This window comes from Mucor mucedo (genome assembly GCF_025094135.1).
Source record: "Mucor mucedo strain NRRL 3635 chromosome Unknown EV154scaffold_99, whole genome shotgun sequence".
Classification (NCBI taxonomy): Eukaryota; Fungi; Mucoromycota; class Mucoromycetes; order Mucorales; family Mucoraceae; genus Mucor; species Mucor mucedo.
Window position 1 is genome coordinate 77407 of NW_026252383.1, and position 22977 is coordinate 100383.

At 36.0% G+C, this 22977-nt stretch overlaps 3 protein-coding genes across 3 annotated transcripts; 1 reads left to right on the top strand and 2 right to left on the bottom strand.

Moving 5' to 3' along the window:
• Positions 1 to 712: 712 nt before the first annotated feature.
• EV154DRAFT_519946 (uncharacterized protein) lies at positions 713 to 1885 on the top strand (the record flags this gene model as incomplete). The annotated part of the gene is given in 3 exon segments (XM_051602775.1): positions 713 to 854; positions 874 to 1136; positions 1508 to 1885. Coding segments are annotated over 3 exon segments (475 nt in total), but the record flags the coding sequence as incomplete, so codon positions are not given.
• A 14551-nt stretch (positions 1886 to 16436) lies between these two features.
• EV154DRAFT_330819 (uncharacterized protein) lies at positions 16437 to 18071 on the bottom strand. Its single transcript, XM_051594993.1, has one exon. It carries the CDS (start codon positions 17928 to 17930, stop codon positions 16734 to 16736), a length of 1197 nt encoding a protein of 398 aa, XP_051454186.1. The 5' UTR covers positions 17931 to 18071; the 3' UTR covers positions 16437 to 16733.
• A 708-nt stretch (positions 18072 to 18779) lies between these two features.
• EV154DRAFT_330829 (uncharacterized protein) lies at positions 18780 to 20863 on the bottom strand. The gene is made up of 2 exons (XM_051594994.1): positions 19181 to 20863; positions 18780 to 19116 (listed from the first exon to the last, which is right to left on the bottom strand). The coding sequence occupies exons 1-2, from the start codon at positions 20733 to 20735 to the stop codon at positions 19112 to 19114; spliced, it is 1560 nt and encodes a 519-aa protein (XP_051454187.1). The 5' UTR covers positions 20736 to 20863; the 3' UTR covers positions 18780 to 19111.
• Positions 20864 to 22977: the final 2114 nt, after the last annotated feature.

A 22977-nucleotide genomic window follows, 5' to 3' on the forward strand; every position in this document is an offset into this window, starting at 1 on the left:
TTATGTTGTTGAATCAGATGCAAGTTCCGCTACTTATCCTTTAGCCATAATTGCTATCACGGGTACCACATATACCGTCACCAGTATTGGTTCTAACTCTTTAAGGCGATACCACGTTTGTCATCAACGTCCTTATACTTGTAAGTTGTACTGTTGTTCAAACCGAAACTGCTATTACCGTCACCAGTCCCCCATTGGTCAACTTCGTCCTTTTCCCACCATTGATATGGAGACCATGACAAATGCATTTATGACTGCCACTGTCTGCTGTTACATCTTCTGCTGATCCCAAGGGTGGAAACATCACACGTATCATTGGTATTGCTAACCAATCTGTAAAGGAATGTGATCGTATTGCTGCTATGGTGCATGAACTCATCAAGTTTAGGTGTTCAAGCATCTGAATTACCTGATGGTAATTATATTCACGGTAAGCCTGTCAAGGGCCGGGTGGTTAGCCATTGAAAAGGATCTCCAGAGATTCCTTTTATTCATCAGCGGTCGTGATATTAACCAAGTAAATACTACTGTCGGTCTTGTCGGAGTACCCATTACTTTTGAATCATTGGCTTCCAAGGACTTTAACTCTGTTCTCGAAAACCTTAAAGAGATACATGAGGGTGCTGATGCAGTTGAACTGCGCGTGGATCTTATACAAAAGCCTGATTTAAAGAGCGAAATAACCTATATTAAATATGTTGGTGAACGTTTCTCTCTTTTACGTAGAATGGTGCCGATTCCTGTTATTTACACTATGAGATTGAAGGGTCAAGCAGGTACTTCCTCCGATAATGATAAAGATGGTTGGTTTGAATTACTCACTTGGAGTCATCATTGGGGTTTTGAATATGTTGACGTCCAAACTTGCTGGGTTCCTACCGGTATTAAAAGGCCTGTGTCCTTCAATGGTGAAAGTCTCATTATATCCCCTTGGCATGACGCTCAGAACGTTACAACTTGGGATGGTAAGACTAATCAACTCAAGTATGACACTTGTAAAAAATACGGTGATACCATTAAACTTGTTGGCAATACTTAAAGTTTCCAAGACAACATGGTACTTGAAACATTCCGCGCTTACAAAAAGGGTGGTAAAGATGTTATTGCTATCAACATGGGTGCTACCCGACAGTTACCTCGTGTGATCAACAAACTTTTAACTCCTATTACTCATCTTGCACTCCCACAAGGCTGCTCCTGGTCAACTTTCTTTAGCTGAAATCAATAAGGCTCGTTATCTCATTGGCCTTTAACCTGCCCAAAAATTCTGGTTAATTCGTACACCCATCCAACATTCCATGTCGCCTACTCCCCATAACACTGGTTTCAAGGTTTTGGGTCCTCCCCATCAATAAAATTTTTTGGAGTACCATATGGTTGAATATGCTGAGGATGATATTCTCAAGGATCTCACTTTTGGTCACTGTTCCTCACAGGTTAGCTATTATGAAGTATCTTGACGAGTTGTCCTATAATGCCAAGGCAATTGGTTTTGGTATTGAGTTACCTGAACTTTTGCACGGAGGTATCAAGGGTATTATTTGTGACATGGCTTACAAGTCTTGTTGTACAAAGTTGCTTTTGCAAGCTGAGCGTAAGGGTTGGTCTTGTGTTGAAGGCATCAAAATCTTGATCTCGTAAGGTATTGCTCAATTTAAAATCTGGACAGGAGAATGTGCCCCAATTACCGAAATTGAAGGTGAAGTGTCAAATATCCAGAGATGTAAACCTTCATAAAATACAATGGACACTCTGCAATTTGAACAGATTGTTTCATCACAGATCAAAAGAACTGGCCTTCCATTGGATTATTTCAAACTACTGGTTTATAATTAAAAAACGTGATCACTTGGCTCTCTTGTCTTTTTTGTACACAAGCATGAACTCCCTATGTCATTTATTCTCCTTTTATTCATTTCTAATAAATAGTATTGACGCACAAACATCATATAACTACGTTTTTAAGAGTGTTTTGATAATATTATGAAGTTAGATTCTGACTTTTTATACATGACATGTAATCTTTGGGCCTTAGTCGTCTTTAGTTTTTTGTGTGTATGTGTGTTTTACACTTTGATTTTGTATAAAAGCCGTAATAAACTATTGTACCGTCTGGAGGGGGGATAGCACTGTAAACCTCCTTTATTAATTTTAAATTTTCGTGTCTACAATCTTTTTGGAGTTTCAATTAATTAAACATTAAACAACCCACAAATTTTTTGGTTTTCTTCTCTTCACAAAAACTTCAATGGGCAGACCACGATTGACCGATCTTGAAAGAGAAGAGAGAGAATTGAGACGCAAGGGGGAAAAAAAAGCGGCCGTTGTTAACAGATGAAAAACGGAAACATCGTAGAGCTTAAAAGGCAAAACAACGGGAAAGAGCTTCTTATAGAACTGAAGAGAATGGAAGAAAGCGAACATGCTACCAGGTATATACTGAATCTCTCAATCGAAGCTTTCATGTAACCATAAACATAAAAAATGTAGAACAATGACAATGGCGAAGGAAGTTCTACCCAGCCAGTAGATCAAAACGATCAAGGAGAAGAAGAAGAGAAAGAAGAAGAAGAAGAAGAGAAAGGAGAAGAAGAAGAGAAAGAAGAAGAAGAAGAAGAGAAAGAAGAAGAAGAAGAAGAGAATATAGAGAACAATGAGGATGGCTACCAGGTACTTAACAATTTCAAATTACGTAATGTTCATATCTATTTACTCGAGAACTCCATCGCAGAGGAACTTTAATGAAATGAGATCAAATTATCAAAAATTAATAAAAGAAGGCCCAACAGGTGTCTGTCTTTGTTGTAATGGAACGTACTTTCCGTATCAGTTAAGAAAGTTAAAAGCGGGTGTAATTTTTGATAAGGGGGCTTCATTCGATTTTATTAAGGATGTGTTTGGTTCAGCAGCAGCATCAATTCAAGAATCTGAAATGGATGAACTGGAATTAGAGGGAATATTTTGTAATACATGTTTCCTTGACGTTAGAAAATTAAAACGACCAGGATTATGTGGTGTAGATGGATTCGAATTAAAAGAATTACCTCGTGCTTTGACACAATTAAACTGAATTGAAGAGAGGCTTGTGGCAGCAAGACACGTTTTCATGTCTATTTGGACTGTTGCTGGTGTCAGGGGTCAGTATAAAGCAAACGAGCCATCAATAATATTCCTGTATCAATTGATACATCTGTAACCTCCTTACCACGTGCATTAAGTGATACACATATCATTCCTGTACGATTAGCAAGAAGAATGACGGATGTTCATAATTATATGGAGGGAAACGTTAATACGAGATTTGTATGGGAAGCGATGCACTATCTTCAATCACAACCTGCATATCAAAAACATGATGTGACTATTGATGACAGCTGGCTCAGCAATTATGAGCCTTTACAAAAAAATAATTCTGAAAATGATGATGAGGATGAAAGTGGTATATGTGAAGATGACACCAATTGGAGTTAGTGAGTCTTTGTTTTCGGTGGATGAGATACCGGATACAGTGATGAAGGTGGCTTGAGAATAGCACTGGGTGAAAACTCCACTACTTTATCATTATTGATGGACGAAGACACGGATTTTTTGGCATTTCCTCAAATATTTGGAGGCCAAATATTGAGACCAACGCATAAGGATAATACGTTATACTATACCTGTCTAACGAAATCGTTAATACAAAATACCGATCGACGTGCAGTACGACCTGACTGCTTGTTTTACATGGATAAAAAAAGACTTTTACTGAGTTTGGTCGGAGGTTTATTCACGATGATACATAAAAGTAAGCCTAACAGTAATGCTTTAAAAGCAAATTAAGTTCTTCAAGACGACGTCGTTCCCAGCAAAATAAGAAATGATGGAGTGGTGTTCGAAGCTCTCCGGCATATGGGAAAACTGAAAAATTCCATGTTATGGCTATAATCAGACAGCTTGGGGTCCCAACACTTTGTTTTACACTGTCTGCTGCAGAAACTAAGTGGCTTGAATTGATTGTAATCTTAAAGAAATTGGTAGACAAGCAGGACATAACAAAAGAGGAGACTGCTTGTTTGTCAAGTGACAATGTTGTCAGACATATGTAAGCTGACGCACCAACTTGTGCAAGATATTTCGATCGACGTTTTCGTCACTTGAAGTGAACATGGAAACCCCCTCACGGTCCATTTGGAAATCACTCTGTAGATGATTACTATTATCGCATCGAATTTCAGCACCGAAGAAGTCCACATGTACGTAAGCTAGTATGGTTGTCAGGTGCTTCTGTTTTCGATGGTTCAAATGAAGATATTGTGCATGACTTTATTGATAAAATGGTTACTTGCTCATAAGGTACAGACGAAACCAACTTCCCTGGGCTGACAGATTTAGTGAAGTCCCGACAAACACACAAAAACACCATAATCTGTTTTAAAAGGTTGTTGAAAAGAACAGGAAAAAAGATACGTAGATTTGATATTCCTTTTTTTTTCTAATGAAAGAAACAAGAATACTGGATGACTTCTAAAATGCAAATAGAATAGACTTAATTTTTTGGGTCGTGTAACGTGGAATTAACCTTAAATTTCACCGCTTAAATTTTTGACCCCCCTTCCCCCCGAATTAAAAAAAAATTAACAAAAAAATCATCTTTCTATTAAATAATTCATTCCTGATAAACGCTAATAACATTCAGATAATAAATATGAGATCTATGGATAATATTTATCAAAACAGTTTATTTATTTGGCTCTTTTACGCTAATGAGAACCGTCTTTTTTACCCTTTCAGGAGAAGTAACAGTGAGTTGCTACTGTGCATATAAAAATGATGGGTTTTAGTGCGAATGGAAGGAGCATCATTGATAATAGTTAAACTATCTTGGTTACCGGTGTCTGGATGTATTCAGACATCATTGTCATCTGATAATGTAGCTGTTTAGGTAGAGTTTTGCATATATGGTACGGGTCAAAAAAGTTAATTCTATTCTATTTAATTCTATTTTGTGTTTTGGAAGTCATCCACTATCTCCATTACCTGAAATACCTGAAAAGGCAACTGAAGCAGAACAAGGCCGTTCCCAAGCAAACTTTTTTTTTTGAAAACAAATCGAAAAAGAATAGTACCCCCAGTATATAATATATGCAAGCATGATATGAAAGAGTTGAAAGGTTTTTATCATTGTGCTTTTGAGTTAAATCTCATTTTTATTTGCCTAAGTTTTTTTTTTTTTTTCTTATTTATTTATTTTGCTATAATTTTAAGGATAAATGTGATAAAATGCAATTTAATAAGGATAAGTAATAAGTAAAAACAAAAACAAAAAAGGTTTATTACGTTAAAATAAAAAGCGTTTAAAAAACAATGCTTTAGGCATCTACCCTCTTGAAAATAACGGGTCTCTAAGGGACAGTCATGGTGCGCGTAGTCGTAATATTGGGACTATGAAATTTTAATAGACACCAAGAAGTCAATATAACTTAATAATTTGAACTAGATACAAATTTATCACAACCACGTAGTTTAAACTAGTATATACGTGTTGTAGCTTACTTTCAGCTACTCGTTTGGAGTTTACCTTAAAATTTCTGTGTAAGATTAAGATAAAACGAGCTTAAAGGCAAAGGAGTGATGGTAGAACTGTCAAACCAAGTACAAATCATTCAATATACATTTATTCATAATTATTTTATTTTTGATGATATGTTCTTGTTTCCAAGTCTAAAGGATAGCCAAATCACAGATCTTACACTTTGGCTGCCCCAAGGAAAAATTGACAACTTTATTGAAACAATCGTAGCCCATCAAAATAATCATCCCAGAATACCACAAGATCCCACTTACCTGTTTATTTGCTGTTTTGTACTTATGTTCCAAATAACCTTTTTGACTATCATCGCTACACACAAATTACTTGATCTGTTCCGTATGCTATTGGGCAATTTCGAATTTCCAAAATCGCTACCGACCATCAAGCCTCAAACTGGATTTATTGATCTTACCAAAGACATGACTGTCTACACAACTTGTCCTAAATGCTATTCAGTTTATCTTAATGCTACAAGCAACGGTTAACAAAGCCTGGGCCTCCACAAATATGTACATTTATCAATATCCTCAAAAAAAAATATCTTGTCAAACCCCATTATTTCAAAACGGTTCCGATACTCCAATCAAAAAGGTTGTATACCATTGTCTTGTACGTTCGATCCAATAGCTGTATTTGAGAGAAGGATTCGAGGAGGAATGTGGAAAACGACGTAGTTTTGAAGAGGCTGTAAACTCAACTGATATGATGTACCATTGCTTCCAGGGAAAAATGTGGCGAAGTATTCTTTCCCCCAGTAGTGACCCTTTTGTAAACAGCAGTAGATCTTTATGTTTGACATTGAATGCAGGTAAGAATACAAAAAAAAAAAAAAAAAAAAAAAAAAGACGAGATATACTTACAACCCAGTTCAACATAGATGGATTCCAACCATATGATACTACTTCCGCTTCTTGCGTCGCTTTTTATCTGCAAGTAAATAATTTACCAGTCGAGGAACGCATAAAGAAAGAAAACACGATACTTCTTGCATTAATCGAAGGGCCTCATTAACCCAACACTTGTCAAACACAACGCCTATTATCCATTGTTACAAACCAACTTCGCCCCTTGTATTTTGGTGTTCAAATGTCTACATTCAATTCTGGAAAACATGGCCAAGATTACGATGCCTGTTTGTATCAAATCTTGTGCGATTTACCCATGCAACGAAAATTGAGCGGATTTACTGGATTTTCTTCTTTACGATCAAGCTTCCGATGTGATAGGTCGTTTAAAGTTTTTCCTGGCACATCTAATTTAGACTATTCCAGCTTTGATGGTATCCATTATACTGCAAATACCAATAAGAAGCTGAATGACATTCAATCCGACAAGTGGTTGAATAGCCATAATAATGCCGAAAGAGATCGCCAAGACAGGTCCCACGGTATGAGATATATCGTTTTAAGGAGTTTGAGATATCTTGATCTTGTCAAAGTTACCACCCAGGATCATTTACATTGCATTTGGCTGGGTCTTGCAAAATCAATTATGTCAAAGTGTGAAAAATTTGGATTTTTTAAACCACAAAACTATCAGAGGTATTATAAATTTATGGCACTATAAATACCCAAATGTCATTACTAACCTTGTGTAAAAACGTTCCAGTATGGCCGCACTCGCTTCCAGTATCATCACGCACAACAGTTGCAGCTCTATACATGCCAAAATAATAGGAGCTTTTTCTTATATGAAGGGTATGGTATTCGAAATCCGAACATTGCACTATTCGGAATATGTCTTGAAGTCCATGATCGTTTCTGGTACGTTAGTCGATGGATTCCACAAAAAGCATTATGCAAACTGGTTACAACTTGTGCAAGCTTGTACATTCAACATTTCTTGTTTCTCTCTCGAAAGAATGAATAATGTTCTGAAGCAGTCGACGGAAAATAGAAACCTTCGATCAATTCAAACTTCGTACATGACAAATTTTTTGGAAAGCATTCATATCTCGTCTCTCATTAAACAATTAACAAGCACCAATATCATTTCTAAAGATCAAGTCCACATTCTCCACAACACCAGTGCTATCAACCACTCCCTATACACAAGCTCCAGTCCTCAAGATCGAATTAATTTTTACAAATTGCCTCCTATGAATGTACCAATTCGGGAGGTGTGGTGACCGGATCGGAAATGCTATACTCTCATCCGAACATTATCCAGACTAGCTTTGATGAAATTAAATCCACTCCGCTCGATCCATCACACCATATGCTTCTTATTGACTATTACACTCTATGCTATCCGAATCGTTCATTCACCAATCTCTTTCATTTAACCACGACAACTCTATGCAACAACTATGGTAATTCACTTTCCTAGCATTCCTTCAATTTATGTTGGTGCCGACGCCAGAATATTCAAACAATTTCAATCTGCTATCATGTACAAAAGCTGTATGGCAAGATCGATGAAAGGTGCGTATATTCAAACATTCTTTAAAAACAATCATTCGTCGGAGTCCGTTGCCTGCTTTTACGGCGAGATACAATATTTCTTCCAACAAATCATAATTGTTAACGGCAGTGTCACCCCACACACATTCGCTTTCGTACGGTGGTTTATCCCTGTCAACCCTGGTAACAATATTTTAGAAAATTAAACTATGGAAGTATGCAAAGGCTATGAAAATACAAATGCACATTCGATTTTACCTGTACATAGAATACACAACGCAATTACGGTTGCATGTAGTTCTGACAATTCTAGTAATCCACGAATTCAAAACGGCTGCATTGTAATAATTCCTCAAGAAAAAAGAATATATGTTTAAGCTAATTCACCTATGCCATTTTTAATTTTAATAAACCATTGTGAATATGTAAAAAAATTGTTGTTTGAAAAGGGGGAACAGATTGAAAAAGATGAAAAAAAAATTGTTTATTTGGAATTCGGGGACTCGTGCCCAGTCGGGTGCCTAATTTAGAAATTCGGGCTTAATCACCACATGCTTAAATCGTCCCATATCCTTTGTCTCCTTTTCTTTTTCAGCGTTTTTTCTCAAAATGAGATCATACTCATTAAAATGCTCAAAAGCGCGACATGCCTAAAGACGAATTGATTTAGTATGCATTCTATTAACAGGAATACACTAATATATTAAGGGTATTCAATTGCCGTATTTTCGAATAAATCGTATTTTGAGGAATAAAAAAATCAACCAATCATAAATTTTTATTGTAGAATGTTCGTGAAAAAACTTGGTCAAATAATTAAAAAAAAATATGATTGGCTGAATTTTTTATTCGTCAAAATACGATTTATTCGAAAATACGGCAATTGAATACCCTTATTGTATACCTCAACTGTCCGCTTACCATAACCCGCAAGCGTGGGGTTTTTCGGTCATTCCTAATTCGGAATCCGTGCTTTCCTCATCACTTTGGAGTTGCTCTATCAAGAGCTTCTCTATGTCATCACCATAAGCATCTCTCATTTTTTTTCCATACTCCTCGTTGACCATCACGTTTTTTCTGTGCTTGCATTTCTACAAGTATATTATATATTAACCTTGGAAACGCATTGCATATTCGTAACTTACAGAAATTCTTCTTCCCTTTCTAGTACCTTTCTTATTTTTCAAAAGTTTTGCTGCAGGAGATTGCTTTTCGTTATCCTGCCGACGACGAAAGACATTTCTGATCTTGGTTTGAACATCGTTGTAGGTAATGAATTCCGTCCAGTTCTTTTTGGTTGACAATGTGATTTGAGCACCAACAAAATCGATAATATTCTTAGTTATACGGGTGTTCTCTACCGTCGTAAATTGCTTGGATAAGTTCCACTCCAGATTACCAACCTTTTGGTTAGCAATAGACGTTTTAATCCAAGCCTATAATTAAAAGGTAGATTAGATATATGAACGGTTCTCTATTCTTGGTGACATACCGACAAACTATTGTAAAGTGCACCCCCTACTTGGAAAGTAGGTACATTTTCATTAGTCAATGCGGGGGTAGCTGAAGAAGCAGCAGCTTCACCGGAAAGAATAGACAATATTTTGTCAATTTTATCTTCTACCATGTCAAATTGTGCCCTCAAAATTTCTCCGGTAACGATGGCTTCCTTGGCCTCATTTTTTATACTGTTCAGATCATTTTTAATTCCTGTTATCGGAAGACATTTTACAAAGGAACCAACAGTTGCTGAATCATCTCTGCTGCTTAATTGCGACGTATTTACGGGAGCAATAGATATTATATCTTCTTGTGGAATATTGTCTGTCACCGACGAGACGGAGCCACTACGACTTCTAGTCGCTCTGATAGGCAAAGAAGAATGTCTTGATGAGAGGTTGGTAGGTCTAATCCTATTTAGAATACGCAATTTCTGGATGAAAAAGGTGAAATAATTTACACCTACGCTAAAAAAACTTACTTAAACAAAGTAATAGCGGACGAATGGGCGAATAGTCGTCTGGGGGTAAACATTCGTTCAAATCTGGGCGGATAGCTGTCCGTGAGCGAGTATCCGTTCATTTTGGGTAAATAAACAATGGTATACAAAAAATAAAATTACTTCATTTATTCAAAAAGGGTAAATATCCGTCCAGGGGTAACTGTTCGTTCATTTTGAGTAAAATATAAAGGTTGCACAAAATTTAAGCTTTTTTATCCGTTCCACTTTCCTGCAGCAGACGAGTATTCGTCTATGGGCGGATACTTACTCACATTGGGTAAATAAAATTGTGATCCAAACCTTAAAATTACTCATTCATTCCACTTTCCTGCAGCAGACGAGTATCTGTCTAAGTGTCCTGTTGTCAAGAAGCCGCGTATACAAAGAAATTTATCTGCCTCCAGTCATCCCTCCGTCGTAACACCAACCTCTAAAAAGTACATATAAACGGAGTCTTTTTTTTTCCTTTTCCTTTTCTTTTTCCTTTTTCTTTTTCCTTTTTTCTTTTTTAATATCTATTTTTTATCTTTTTACCTCAATAAATCAGTTTTTTTTTTAAAAAAAAATTACTTTTATTCGTTCTTGTTTCTCGTAACCATGTAACTGAATAAACGTCTGGGATTACTTCTTTTGCAATTACACTCTGGTAAACTCACCATTCCATCTCTGAAGTCCCTCCCCTTACTTATCTCTCTTTTAAATCAGCATAGACAGGTGTATAAAGGCCGTGCTTGCAGTGTACTACGCCAGTGCTATAAGTAAGTGTTTTTCGTTTATGACTTTTCCTTTCTCTAATTATCTCTTCAGACTTACGCTTCCTGCTTTTACCGTTGTGGCGGCTACTCTGTTTAGAAAAGGAATTGGTACGTATCAATTTTGAGTCTTCTTATCATAAACTAACCTAATATTCATTTAGAAAACTTTAGTTATCCCCCTTGTTTTTAGATTATACGTTGCTTCCTATACAGAATAATCAATACCTGCATTTTAATCCATGTACCGTTTAATTCTTAGCTTATTTAAGTAGTAATCCTCCTACATAGCAATTTGTCCTCAAGTATCAAAGTATAAATAAATCTTACTTTCATTCTTTTAAATAAAATATATAATCAACTTTTAAAACTGCAAACCAATTTTTTCAAACGAATGAATGTATTAAATGATTCAATATGTATAAACAAAAGTTTTTTATTTGGCTGAAGGCTGAAAGGGAGAGCTGATTTTAAAATATACACCCCCTTAATTATGCATTTAGTCCGGTTTTTTTTTTTTTTTTTTTTTTTTTTTTTGGGTAAATGGGTAAACGCTTCCTAAAAATCCGTCCAAATGAAAAAATTATAGCCTTGGTGTTTGTGAAACTTATGGCTTTAAGTAACGAATATTTATGAGGCAATTCTCTTATTATTTTAAAAAATTCAGATTGATAATAGATGATATGTTAAACAACATACATAGGTGTAAAAGGATGTTAAAAAAAACCGATTTTTACCGCAAAAAAAAAAAAAAAAAAAAAAAAAAAAAATTATGACCGTCCATTAGGGGCCAATTTTTCAAATAAACGATTAATCAGCCTGACATATCCCAGCTCTTATTTATCTGTCCATAAATAAAACCGGTTCACACACTTTTTTCTTTCCCTTCTTCTCCATTTTTTTTTTTTTCACTTTACATTCATACTCATACATAAGGCTATCTTTCTGAAGGAAAATATTGTAAAAGGTTAGTTAATATCGACTTAATTTTTTCAAAAAAACGCTAAAATGCTACCTCTTTTTTAAAAAGATATATTCCAATTTTCGGAATACTATGGCTAAGGCTGGTCTTGACCATATGATGAAGCTCCACCCGTTACCCAGTGTAGGCGTTGTAGGCATCTTGAAATCTCAACCGTAAAATGATAGGGCAGAAAATTAAGGAGACCTGTGTTAGCATAAGGCTAACCTTCCTAATAAATAAAAAATAAATAAAAACCGTATTTTTGTGATTAAAAAAACCAGTTTTAAAGACTTTAGGGGACTAGATTTTTACTTTTTTTTTGTTATAAATATTGATTTGCACATTCCAAATGAAGCGTAACATATAATCCAATAATGTCCCCCACACTACTTGTCCGGCCGATCTCTATAATCTTCTCAAATTTGGACTCCAATCCTATAATGGAAATATAGAACACCATCTCCCGCTTTTGTTCCCCAAATATCGGTCTACCTCCCTTACTAATCATTCCAGCCCATTCAACTCTATCTTCCAAGCCGTTGATGCAATCCCTCGAAATTTGACCAGCTTATTAATCAACAAATATACCTGCCTTCAACTGCCTCTCCCAGCAATTTGGATTCATCACGACCCAACATCCACTGAAGACATATTCAAACACAAAACAGGGATTAACAAACTGTTTAGCCATCAAATTTTTCACCAAGACAGTGTTGGCATTCCTATTACTCGGAAACCGCACCGCACATTCACAAATCATCCCCTGCTGATTAAACACTTTTTCCGAAAACTGGACCAACAATCCATAATGTTAAATTTATTTTTCATTTGACAATGCCTTCCACCAGAAACTACATTCAATCCAGATACATCTACAACTGCTGAACTAAATTGTCTTGACCTATCTCCCATTGTTAAGCACGCGCCGACTCATTTTTATGACATCATCAAACAATTTGCAGGAATCAGAATTAATATCAATCGATTGGTACGACACCTCATGACGGGACAATTTTCTCCTACAGCTCTATAACTACAGCCTGGACTAAGTTCTGGAAGACAAGCCTACACCCCACACTACGAAAAATATGGTATCGTTTGGTTCACAACAAGGCTCCATTCAAGTCGTTCCTACATCCAATTCTACCAAATGTTCGCCTCAGCCCTAGCTGTGACTTATGTCTGAAAATAACTGCAAACGCCTAAAGATGGTCTGTATGGGCCTCCATACTACTTATCTTCAACCAGCTTTAAGACATACCCAAAAATGAACAACAATCCATCATTATACAAAGCATTTTCCGGCTCAAATTTCAAGGCCTGATTACCACTATGCCCCATTGCAACTTCATACACCTGCTTGGTTCGACTATCCACTCCGTTTGGCTATCACACCTCAACTAAATTTTCCGCAACATCACATTTCACGTAGAGACCACCATAAAACGTACACAACAGACAATCTCTTCTTTACTTATAGAACAAGAAGAGGACATGGACATTCCAAAAAACCAGAAATACTCCTTATCACCTCCTCATTCGCCCTTACATTAATTCCCATCCCCGTATTCATTATTCCATAGTCACTCAATTGTCCGGACCAATAATATTTGCGTTTCGAGATGCTGACTTTAAACAATAAAGATCTAGTCTCGTTCATAAAAAAAAAAATATAATCCAATAATTTAAGAATCTGGAATATCCACACCCAGCTCCGGACTCTGGCTGTTTCCACACCCAGTAATTCAATTGACATAAAAATTTCCATAAAATAAACATTGACGAAATCTATTTAACTTGTATGTTTTACGTGTATTCACATGAAGCTTTATACGAAAAAAAAGCCCATATTGATACGGATATTATCAGATTCAGAGATGAACACAGACAATCGAAACGTGTTTGATTTAAATGACACGACCTATGCTGTCCAGGAACCTCTTCCTGTATTTCCTATTAATGGATTCAAGATTGCAGACGAAGTTGTAAATGTTATCAGAAAGTAACAACCTCAGAACATGCCGTAGAATCATAATGGCTAAGCTGACTATGAAGCTTCTTCACCATTGTTTTGCTGCGAATGATTACATATACGACAGTGCCAGATCAAATTGTATCTCTTTTCTTAGCCTCTTGGGTGATCTTTAGCTCTTTCTTCAACTTCAAATACAGAATAAAAACTACATTCTATCTTTTTTTTACTAAGTTGATTTCCACTTAATTTGTAAGACTTTTCGATTCCCAGTCAAGAGCACACTTAATTTTAAGATTTTTCAATTCCCAGTTAGTCAGACACCCACTTAATTCTTAAGACTTTTCGATTTCCAGTCAGTCAGTCGCCCATCCAATTCGATTCCCAAAGCAGAAAAAAAAAGACAAGCACTTCTCTCCCACTTAATTTCTGATATTTGGAGCTTTTAGTGTACGTTATTTAGCTCGGATACAAAATTCAAGTGTATATTGGCGTGCAATCAGCGCGTGTAAAAATACAGTCACACACAAGTGATTTTAGGCGAAACCTTATTTTTGGCGTTTTTTTTAACACCACCCCTTTTAATAAAATCGTTTTTTCTCGCATATATTACTACTATTTAACAAGGTATGCCTTTGACTGACTCGACAAATAACAATCGTGGTAGCTATAATCCACCAAAAGAAGATAAACTTTGGGTTTTTTTTTACCTAAATCAGCATAGCATAACACCAACTGCCATTTCCGGTACAGTTGACGTACTATCGTCCACTGTGCGAAGTGGTATTAAAATGATAAAGGAAGCAGATAGTCTTTTGCCTAAAAAGCAACCTGGTGCACCAAAAAAGATTGACCAGAGGGTGCAAAGACATATTGAACATGTCATTAGGGACGATCCATTTGCCGTGTACGCTGAGCTGAAATTAATATAGAGTTACAAAGGGATGAAATTAACGTCTGTAGAGCAACTATTATCGCATCAGTAAAGGAGCTTGGGTTTGGATCTTATTATACAGCACATAAGCCACGTTTAACAGAGAGACACAAGAAAAACAGACTTCGGTGGGCACAAACAAATGTGAATTCAGTGGGGCAGTGTCGTTTGGTCCGATGAATAACGTTTCTCGGTGAAAGGTGCTGATGGAGGTGCCAGGGTTTTGAGAAAGATTGGGGAAAGGTATCAAGAGAAACATATTGTACCAACTGTGAAGTAAGGTGGCGGTGGTGTTATGATCTAGGGTTGTTTCTGGGTTAAAGGTTTTGTTCCTTTGACTATCATTGACGGTACTGTTGGCTAGGATGAATACATCAATATTTTGGCAGGTAACTTTCATCCTTGGCTCCAAGAATTGAGTAAGAATAACGACAGGACCTTTATACTCCAAGAAGATGGGGCTACCTGTCATACTGGTGCGTATACAAGATGGTGGAAAGAGACGCATCAAATCAGTGGCTTTGAGTACTGGCCAGCACAAAGCCCTGATTTGAATCCGATCGAGCACCTTTGGTGGGCACTTGAATGTAAACTAAAAACCCGAAGGGGTTCAGTTAACAATATTAGTAGTTTGGGAGCAGACATAGAAGAAGAATGGGAAAAAATGAGCTTCCAACTAGCAGATAGATTAGTTTCAAGTATGCCAGATTGGTGCCGAGCGGTAATTGAAGCCCGTGGTGGACCCACAAAATATTGATTTTCGTTTTTTATTTTTTTATTTTTATGAAAATATATATACTAAGTATCATATAAAAAAATTGGAAGTGTTTTCCAAATTATTTCATTGTGCAATTAACATTTGAAGATGTGGTAACAAAGTCTTCAGATTTATTTATTTACTATTCCGCTAAAATCACTTGTGTGTGACTGTATATCCACACCCAAATATTTGAGTCTCAGCTGCCAGAGTCGAGTGCCGGGTGCGGATATCCCAAAAAAGGAAAGATTTCGGGTGTGCGTTAATGACTTTGCTTCATGAATAGACCTGAATCACATGAAATGTATGCTACAACTAAAATTATGATACATTATACACAAAATATTCGTAGTTTTTTTAATAAAGCCATACAAATTGAAAAAAAAAGATAATTGACCTTCTTTCAGTTCCTGAATTTCGTTGACAGTGAATCAAAAGTCGAGGTACATATACTAAAGTCATAATGTGAAGGTTATTAATTGGGAGACATTTTTCCAGTAAAAATTTACTGTACAAAAAATTGCACTAGCGTCTGTTTGCCTGCTTTATATGAAGCCTCAAAATGAAGTCTTCGTATGTGTTTGTAAATTGACAAGTGGTTTTATTTAATAGTATCTAAAAGTTTGAATAGAAGACACTAAAATCGTCCACGTCCATGCCACTATCATCGTCAAATATGATGTGTGGTTCTTCAGGGTAAAGAAGAAATCGCAAGCCTGGTAGTTTAATAACCAACTTTTTGATATCGAAACAACGTATATCAATAGTTTGAACCATATCATCATTTTTGGAAGCTTCAAATTCTATTGACGAAGATATAACCAGCTGATTATTCATAGAAACTTTGTAAAAGACAGAAGTAGCCTTGTTCTTTGTCAATTTAATGAAACTTGTTTCCTCGCCTTTGAGAGCGGGCTCATAATTAAATTCTGATTTCCACAACAGAGTATCAAAAGAAGTATAGGGCATATCAATCACATCGTATAGTAACAACGAGTAAAATTCCTGACCTTGTACGAAACTGTCAATAAATGCTACAAACTGTAGCGTGCTGGGTAACCGGCTAGATAGCTGACACAGGTAATCTTCATCAAATTCACAATACTTGAATTGGATTCGTTCTAGAGATCGAATCGGCTTGACAGAATCTTGTTTTTCATATATGAATCTGCATTCTGAAACCCATAATGTATCTAAACGGGGACAATAATCCGAAATAAGGTCAAACAAATTATCCTCAACCGAATTTTTAATATCTGCATCTAAAGGTATGATCGCATCGCCTTGTGAGCCAGCATCAAAATCCAATGCTTTTAAATTTGACCCAAAAGTCTTAATCGCGTTTTTCTTTGGACAATCAACAAGGCGTGTTTTTCTGTCACATTTGAGAACGATATGGCGTGTATAATTGTTTCTGATACATACTACGAATGTTGCTTTTGTCATTGGTATTGTAAAAGATGCTGAAATACACCTCGAAGTCCCTATCGAGTTCAGGTAACCATTCATCCGCTGATATTTGGAGGTTTTCATACAAGTTGGGTACCTTGAAAAAGATCTCAATGTCCCTTACAAACAGATAGGGTATCGTGCAAACTCTCATGGAGGCTACATATGTCAAGAATTGTATCCAAAGTTCATTAGGTATTTCCATCCCCTGTGTTTTAAAATGTCCCCATTCTTCTGCGGATAACCGTTGAACACGATTCTTGTAGAATATACTTTGTAAATAATCATTCGCATATTCAAGTGATTTTAAGTTTGGGAACAAACGTAAAACATACTGGATAAATGTGGAACTGATTGTCAGCATTTCACTTATCTGTAGATATCGGACATTACAGAGAGATTGTAAATGTAAAGGTTCTACGATTCCCAAATGTTTTTCTACATCATCATCGTCCCAATCAGCTAAAATACGTACAGAACTTAAGGAGCAACAATATTGTATCTTTTCCAAGACCGTAAAAAGATTGCTATGATTTTCCAGTTTAAAACAAATCGACTTGAGGTTTTTGTATATCTGCAACTCGTTTAGTGCCTCGTTTTGCTCAAAGGTGATTTTGGTTAAAAAGTAATCAGAAAGATATATATCTTCCAGTGTATCTTTCAATGCATATGTGACATGCCCATATACGCAAATATCATCGGGATCACTGGAATCGTATGGAGGGATTCTTCTTAACTTGGTTCCGTTTCCGGCCAAGACTTCCAAAAGCAATTTGGCAAAAAATGAACTTTTTTTATATCTTGGTTGTTCCAGACAGGTGATATTTGGACAGGATTTGAATAATCGTCCCAAGTTAAGCTCCAGTTGCTGTTGGTCATCATATAAGAGTTGAAACTGTTTGACTAATTGGCCATTAGACGAATGGAGCATGCTTGTCACAAATGGTTCGAATTGGCTGCTTTCGCGTAAAGTTACATTCCTGTAGAGTACAGCTCGGCTAATCATAAACCAGTGTTTGGAAATTAACATGCATTGTAACATGAAGGTGTTTGTTTCATCATTTTCCAGAGCAAGATCAATGATCTCGGTCAAGATCTTGATAGGTAACTTGTTCCAGTTCGACATCAGTAGTGAGGGAAGAAGAGGCGCTTTTCTTAGTGACAGCCAATTTTCTCTAATAAAGAGGTCAAGTGCACGTGGTCACAATCTAAGATATGTGATTTAGCTGCTCTTTAGACCTGAAAGCAAGAATATATAATAAAAAAAAAACAATATGGCAATTACGAATAGATGTATATTGAATTATTTATACTTGTTTTGACAATTCTATCATCACTCTTTTGCCATTAAGCTCGTTTGATCTTAACCTTTTACGCAGAAGTATTAAACGAGAAGCTGAAAATAAGCTATAATTAAAACACACATTTATATTGGTTTACGATATGTTGTTTGTAATAAATTTGTATCCAGTTCGACACGAAAAGCTATATTTACCTCTTGGTGCCTATTGGAGTATCATAATCCAACATCACGGCTACGGGTATCCTGGCTGTGCACAAGAAAAATGGCTGTCTTAAGAGACCCGAAGATTAAATTATTATGTAAACATATATTCTATGAATAAACCTGGAATTGCATGAAAGTTTAATGCTACAACTAAAATTATGAAACGTCATTTACAAAATATTAGTAGTTTTGAATAGAGACAACATTTCAAAAGGATAATAGGCCTTGTTTCAGTTCCTGAATTTCGTTGGGTGAACCCAAAGTCGAGGCCAAAACCCAATACTCGTCGTATCCAATCATATTGACTCAGCGTAAATATATTAAAGACATAGTTAATTGATTAAGGTTATTATTTGGATGACATTGTCCAGTTGAAAACGACTGTGCAAAAAATTATACAGCGCCCGTTCGTCTGTTTTTTATAAAGCACAAAATGAAGTCTTGGTATGTATTTGTAAAGTGACAAGTGATTTTATTCAGCAGTATTTAAAAGTTTGCATAGAACAAACTAAAATCAGGTAAGTTCATATAACTTTCGTCGTCACAAATGATGGCCTGTTCTTCTATGCGAAGAAGAGATTGCAAGAATGGTACTTTGATAGCCAACATTTTGATATCGAAACAACGTATATCAATAGTTTCGACCATATGATTGTCCTTGGAAGTTTCAAATTCTAAGGACGAAGATACAGCCAGTTGATTATTTGTGGAGACTTTGTAAAAGACAGATGTAGCCTTGTTCTTTGTTAATTTGATGAAAACTGTTTGTTCGACGTCGGAATCGGTTTCTGTCTTGTACATCAGACTACCAAAAGAAGTATTGGGCATATCAATCACATTATTCTGTGAAAAACAACCAACGTCCTTACCGCTCATACTACAATCAAGAAATATGGCGAACTGTAGCATGCTGGGTAAGCGGCTAGACAGCTGGCACAGGTAGTCTTCATCAAATTGACAATATCTGAATTGGATACGTTCCAGAGATCGGATTGGCTTGACAGTATGTTGCTTTTTATGATGGAATGTGCTGTCTGTAACCCACAATGTATCTAAGTGCGGACAATAATCCGAAATAAGATCAAACAAATTAGCTTCTACCGAATTTTCGATATTTCCATCTACATCGCGTTGTGAACCAGCATCAAAATCCAATGCTTTTAAATTAGGCCCAAGAGTCTTGATCGCGTTTATCTTTGGACAGTCAACAAGGCGTATTTTTTTGTCACAATTCAAGACAATATGGCGTTTATAATTTTCTTTTTGATGCATATTACGAATATTCTTTTCGTCAGTGGTATTGTAAAAGATACCGAAATATACCTTGAAGTCCCTATCGAATTGAGGTAACCAGTCATCCGCTAAAATTTGGAGGTTTTCATACAAGTTGGGTACGTCGAAGAAGACCTCGATGTCCTTTACAAACAGGTGGGGTATCGTGCAAATTGTCATTGAGGCCACATACGTCAAGAATTGTATCCAAAGTTCATTAGGTATTTCTATCCCCTGAGTATTAAAGCGTTCCCATTCTTCTGCAGATAAACGTTGAACACGATTCCTGTGGAATATATCTGGATTATAATTATCAGCATATTCAAATGATTTGACGTTTGGGAACAAACGCAAAACATACTGGATAAGTGTGGAACTGATTGTCAGCATTTCACTTATCTGTAGATATCGGACATTGGAGAGAGATTGTAAATGTAAAGGTTCTACGATTCCCAAATGTTTTTCTACATCATCATCGTCCCAGTCAGCTAAAATACGTACAGAACTTAAGGAGTGACAATATTGAATCTTTTCCAAGACCGTAAAAAGGTTGCTATGATTTTTCAGTTCAAAACGAATTGACTTCAGATTTTTGTACATCTGCAACTGGTTTAGTGCCTCGTTTTGTTCAAAGGTGGACTTGGTCGTAAGGTGATCATAAAGACGCATACATTCCAGTGTATCTTTCAATGCATATGTTGCATATCCATACACGCGAATATTACTGGGGTCTTTGAAATCGTAAGCAGGGATTCTTCTTAACTTGGTTCCGCTTCCGGTCAAGACTTCCAAAAGCAATTTGGCAAAAAATGAACTTTTTTTATATCTTGATTGGTTCAGAGAGATGATATTTGGACAGGATTTGAATAATCGTCCCAAGTTGAGCTCCAGTTGGTTTTGGTCATCGTATAACAAGCTAACCTTTTTGACTAATTGACCATTAGACGAATTGAGCATGCTTGTAACAAATTGTTCGAATTGGCTGCTTTTGCATAAAGTTACACTCTTGTAGATAATGGATCGGCTAACCATAGACCACTGTTTGGAAATCAACATGCACTGTAACATGAATGTGTTTGTTTCATCACTGTCCAAAGCAAGATCCACGATCTCGGCCAAGATCTCGACAGGTAGATTGTTCCAATTTGACATCAGTATAAAAGGAAGAAAAAGGTCACAAAGCTTAAAAATATGTAGCACAGACTCTTTAATCGTTTAAAAGACACCGGAACATACCTGGTCTAGTTTTACTGGAAACTGTAATTATCAGAAGAAAAAAGCCTGTACACAATGTAAGAATATTTCGGCCGAAGAAAGTTTTAGGGCTACATATAAAACATCCATGAGCATACAAACATGAATCACGTTGTACCAAGTGCAATTTTGGTCTTGTCATTATTTAATGTGTTTAGACCATCGCTTTGGAAGACTTTATCAGTGTGCAAAGAAATGTAACGGGGCAAAGCCAACGATTTTTTTTAAAAAAATATATGATGCTTTGAATGCTGACCTGAAGAGGATAATTCATGCAACAGTAGAAAAAAAAAGTCAATGGAAGCGAACAAGAAAAGCGAAACGTTTCTCGTTGTGATTGCCTGGTTTGGCTTTTTAATGGTACCAGTCCCAAGTTTGAAAGTATGTCTCTGTGAGTTATCATTATGATTTGAATTTCTCTGTATGCTGTAGCTAAAACGATAAACCCCCTTTGCTTAAACTAGACTCAAATAATAGTACAACAACTGACACTTGTATATATTATAAAAAGCTTTAGATAAAAAGTAATAATGGGGGATATAAATCGAAAACAGCCAAAAAAGGAGATACGAATAATCACTCCGAGATAGAGTAAACCCAAACTATTACAACTAAAATCGCACTAAGTTTTTGTACTCGAGTATGTGCCAGTTTTTTATCTACTTGTTTACAACAGGGATAAAAATCGGCTATTTTGTATTCGATTGGGACTTAGGGGGAGGTTTTCCGTAGTACACATAAGAGAAATGCTTATAAACTCACATGCTATAGTTACGCCATAAAAACAGGTTTTTATTGTATGAAACTTGTACTGCAACAAAGGGTTATGAAATAAGCTATAAAGAAAGAAGGGCAAGACTAAGGTATCTGAAAGAAAAGAAACAGGTAGGGATATAAGTCTCTGTTTTAAAAAGATAACGATTAAAAAAGTAGCATTTCCTTAGGGTAAACACCTGATATACCTTACGTCTAATTATGTGTTTAATATAACCATATGTTTTCGCGGCAAGATCTTACAAACGGTTTTTAGACGTCCGACGGTTTTTGTTTGTTGCGAGGGGTTTATATCTACCTTGTGACTAGCTAACTGTTTCTAATTAAACGTTGTTTTTAACTACACCAAATTGCAATGATATGTAAAAAGATATAGTCTCGAATTTATATATAGAAAACGAACAAAAGAAAACTTTATTTAATAATAAAAATGTGAATTTATGAATAAGGATCTGTAGTACCAAGTACTACAGTAGTTCCTCGACCATTAGAGAAAGATAGGATCATACCCTTCTCACACCCCACTACAGCTTGTGACCGCTTGTATCATTTTGTTTACTAAATATCTTTCTATGACCGCTCACCACATGTTCCAAAAATGATTTTAGCAATTTATATCCATTTGTACAGTATAACAAATAAAAAAATTCAGCTGACGTATTTCTAAAATGCCAACACGCTTAACTGTCTGCTTTTTACCGTTTTGTGAGTAGGAAATCAAATCGTTTGGACGCCTTAAAACCGTTTGTAAGATCTTGCCGCGAAAACATATGGTTATATTAAACACATAATTAGACGTAAGGTATATCAGGTGTTTACCCTAAGGAAATGCTACTTTTTTAATCGTTATCTTTTTAAAACAGAGACTTATATCCCTACCTGTTTCTTTTCTTTCAGATACCTTAGTCTTGCCCTTCTTTCTTTATAGCTTATTTCATAACCCTTTGTTGCAGTACAAGTTTCATACAATAAAAACCTGTTTTTATGGCGTAACTATAGCATGTGAGTTTATAAGCATTTCTCTTATGTGTACTACGGAAAGCCTCCCCCCTAAACCCCACCTTCCAAAATAGTCGATTTTTAGTCACATTTTCCTGGATTTATCTCGCCTCCTTGGCGAAAACCTGAAACACCAAATCATATCTAATTTATAAAAAAAAGTCGAGTAGTACAATTTATTCTCCACATGGTGTACAGCATTTCGAGCTTGAAGACTAGGAATAATGATAATAACAGATAATACTATAAATTTGTCTTGATTCTGTTGAGGATATCATAGATATAATAATAAAGTTAATTGTCACATCACATTAAGGATGGATAATAAATATAAAAGTTAATCATGAATCACACTTTACCCCGCTTG

Bases quoted from the DNA above. Each gene is read 5' to 3' on its own strand.
- EV154DRAFT_330819 (XM_051594993.1), bottom strand. From the start codon at position 17,930: ATGTCGAACTGGAACAAGTTACCTATCAAGATCTTGACCGAGATCATT.
- EV154DRAFT_330829 (XM_051594994.1), bottom strand. From the start codon at position 20,735: ATGTCAAATTGGAACAATCTACCTGTCGAGATCTTGGCCGAGATCGTG.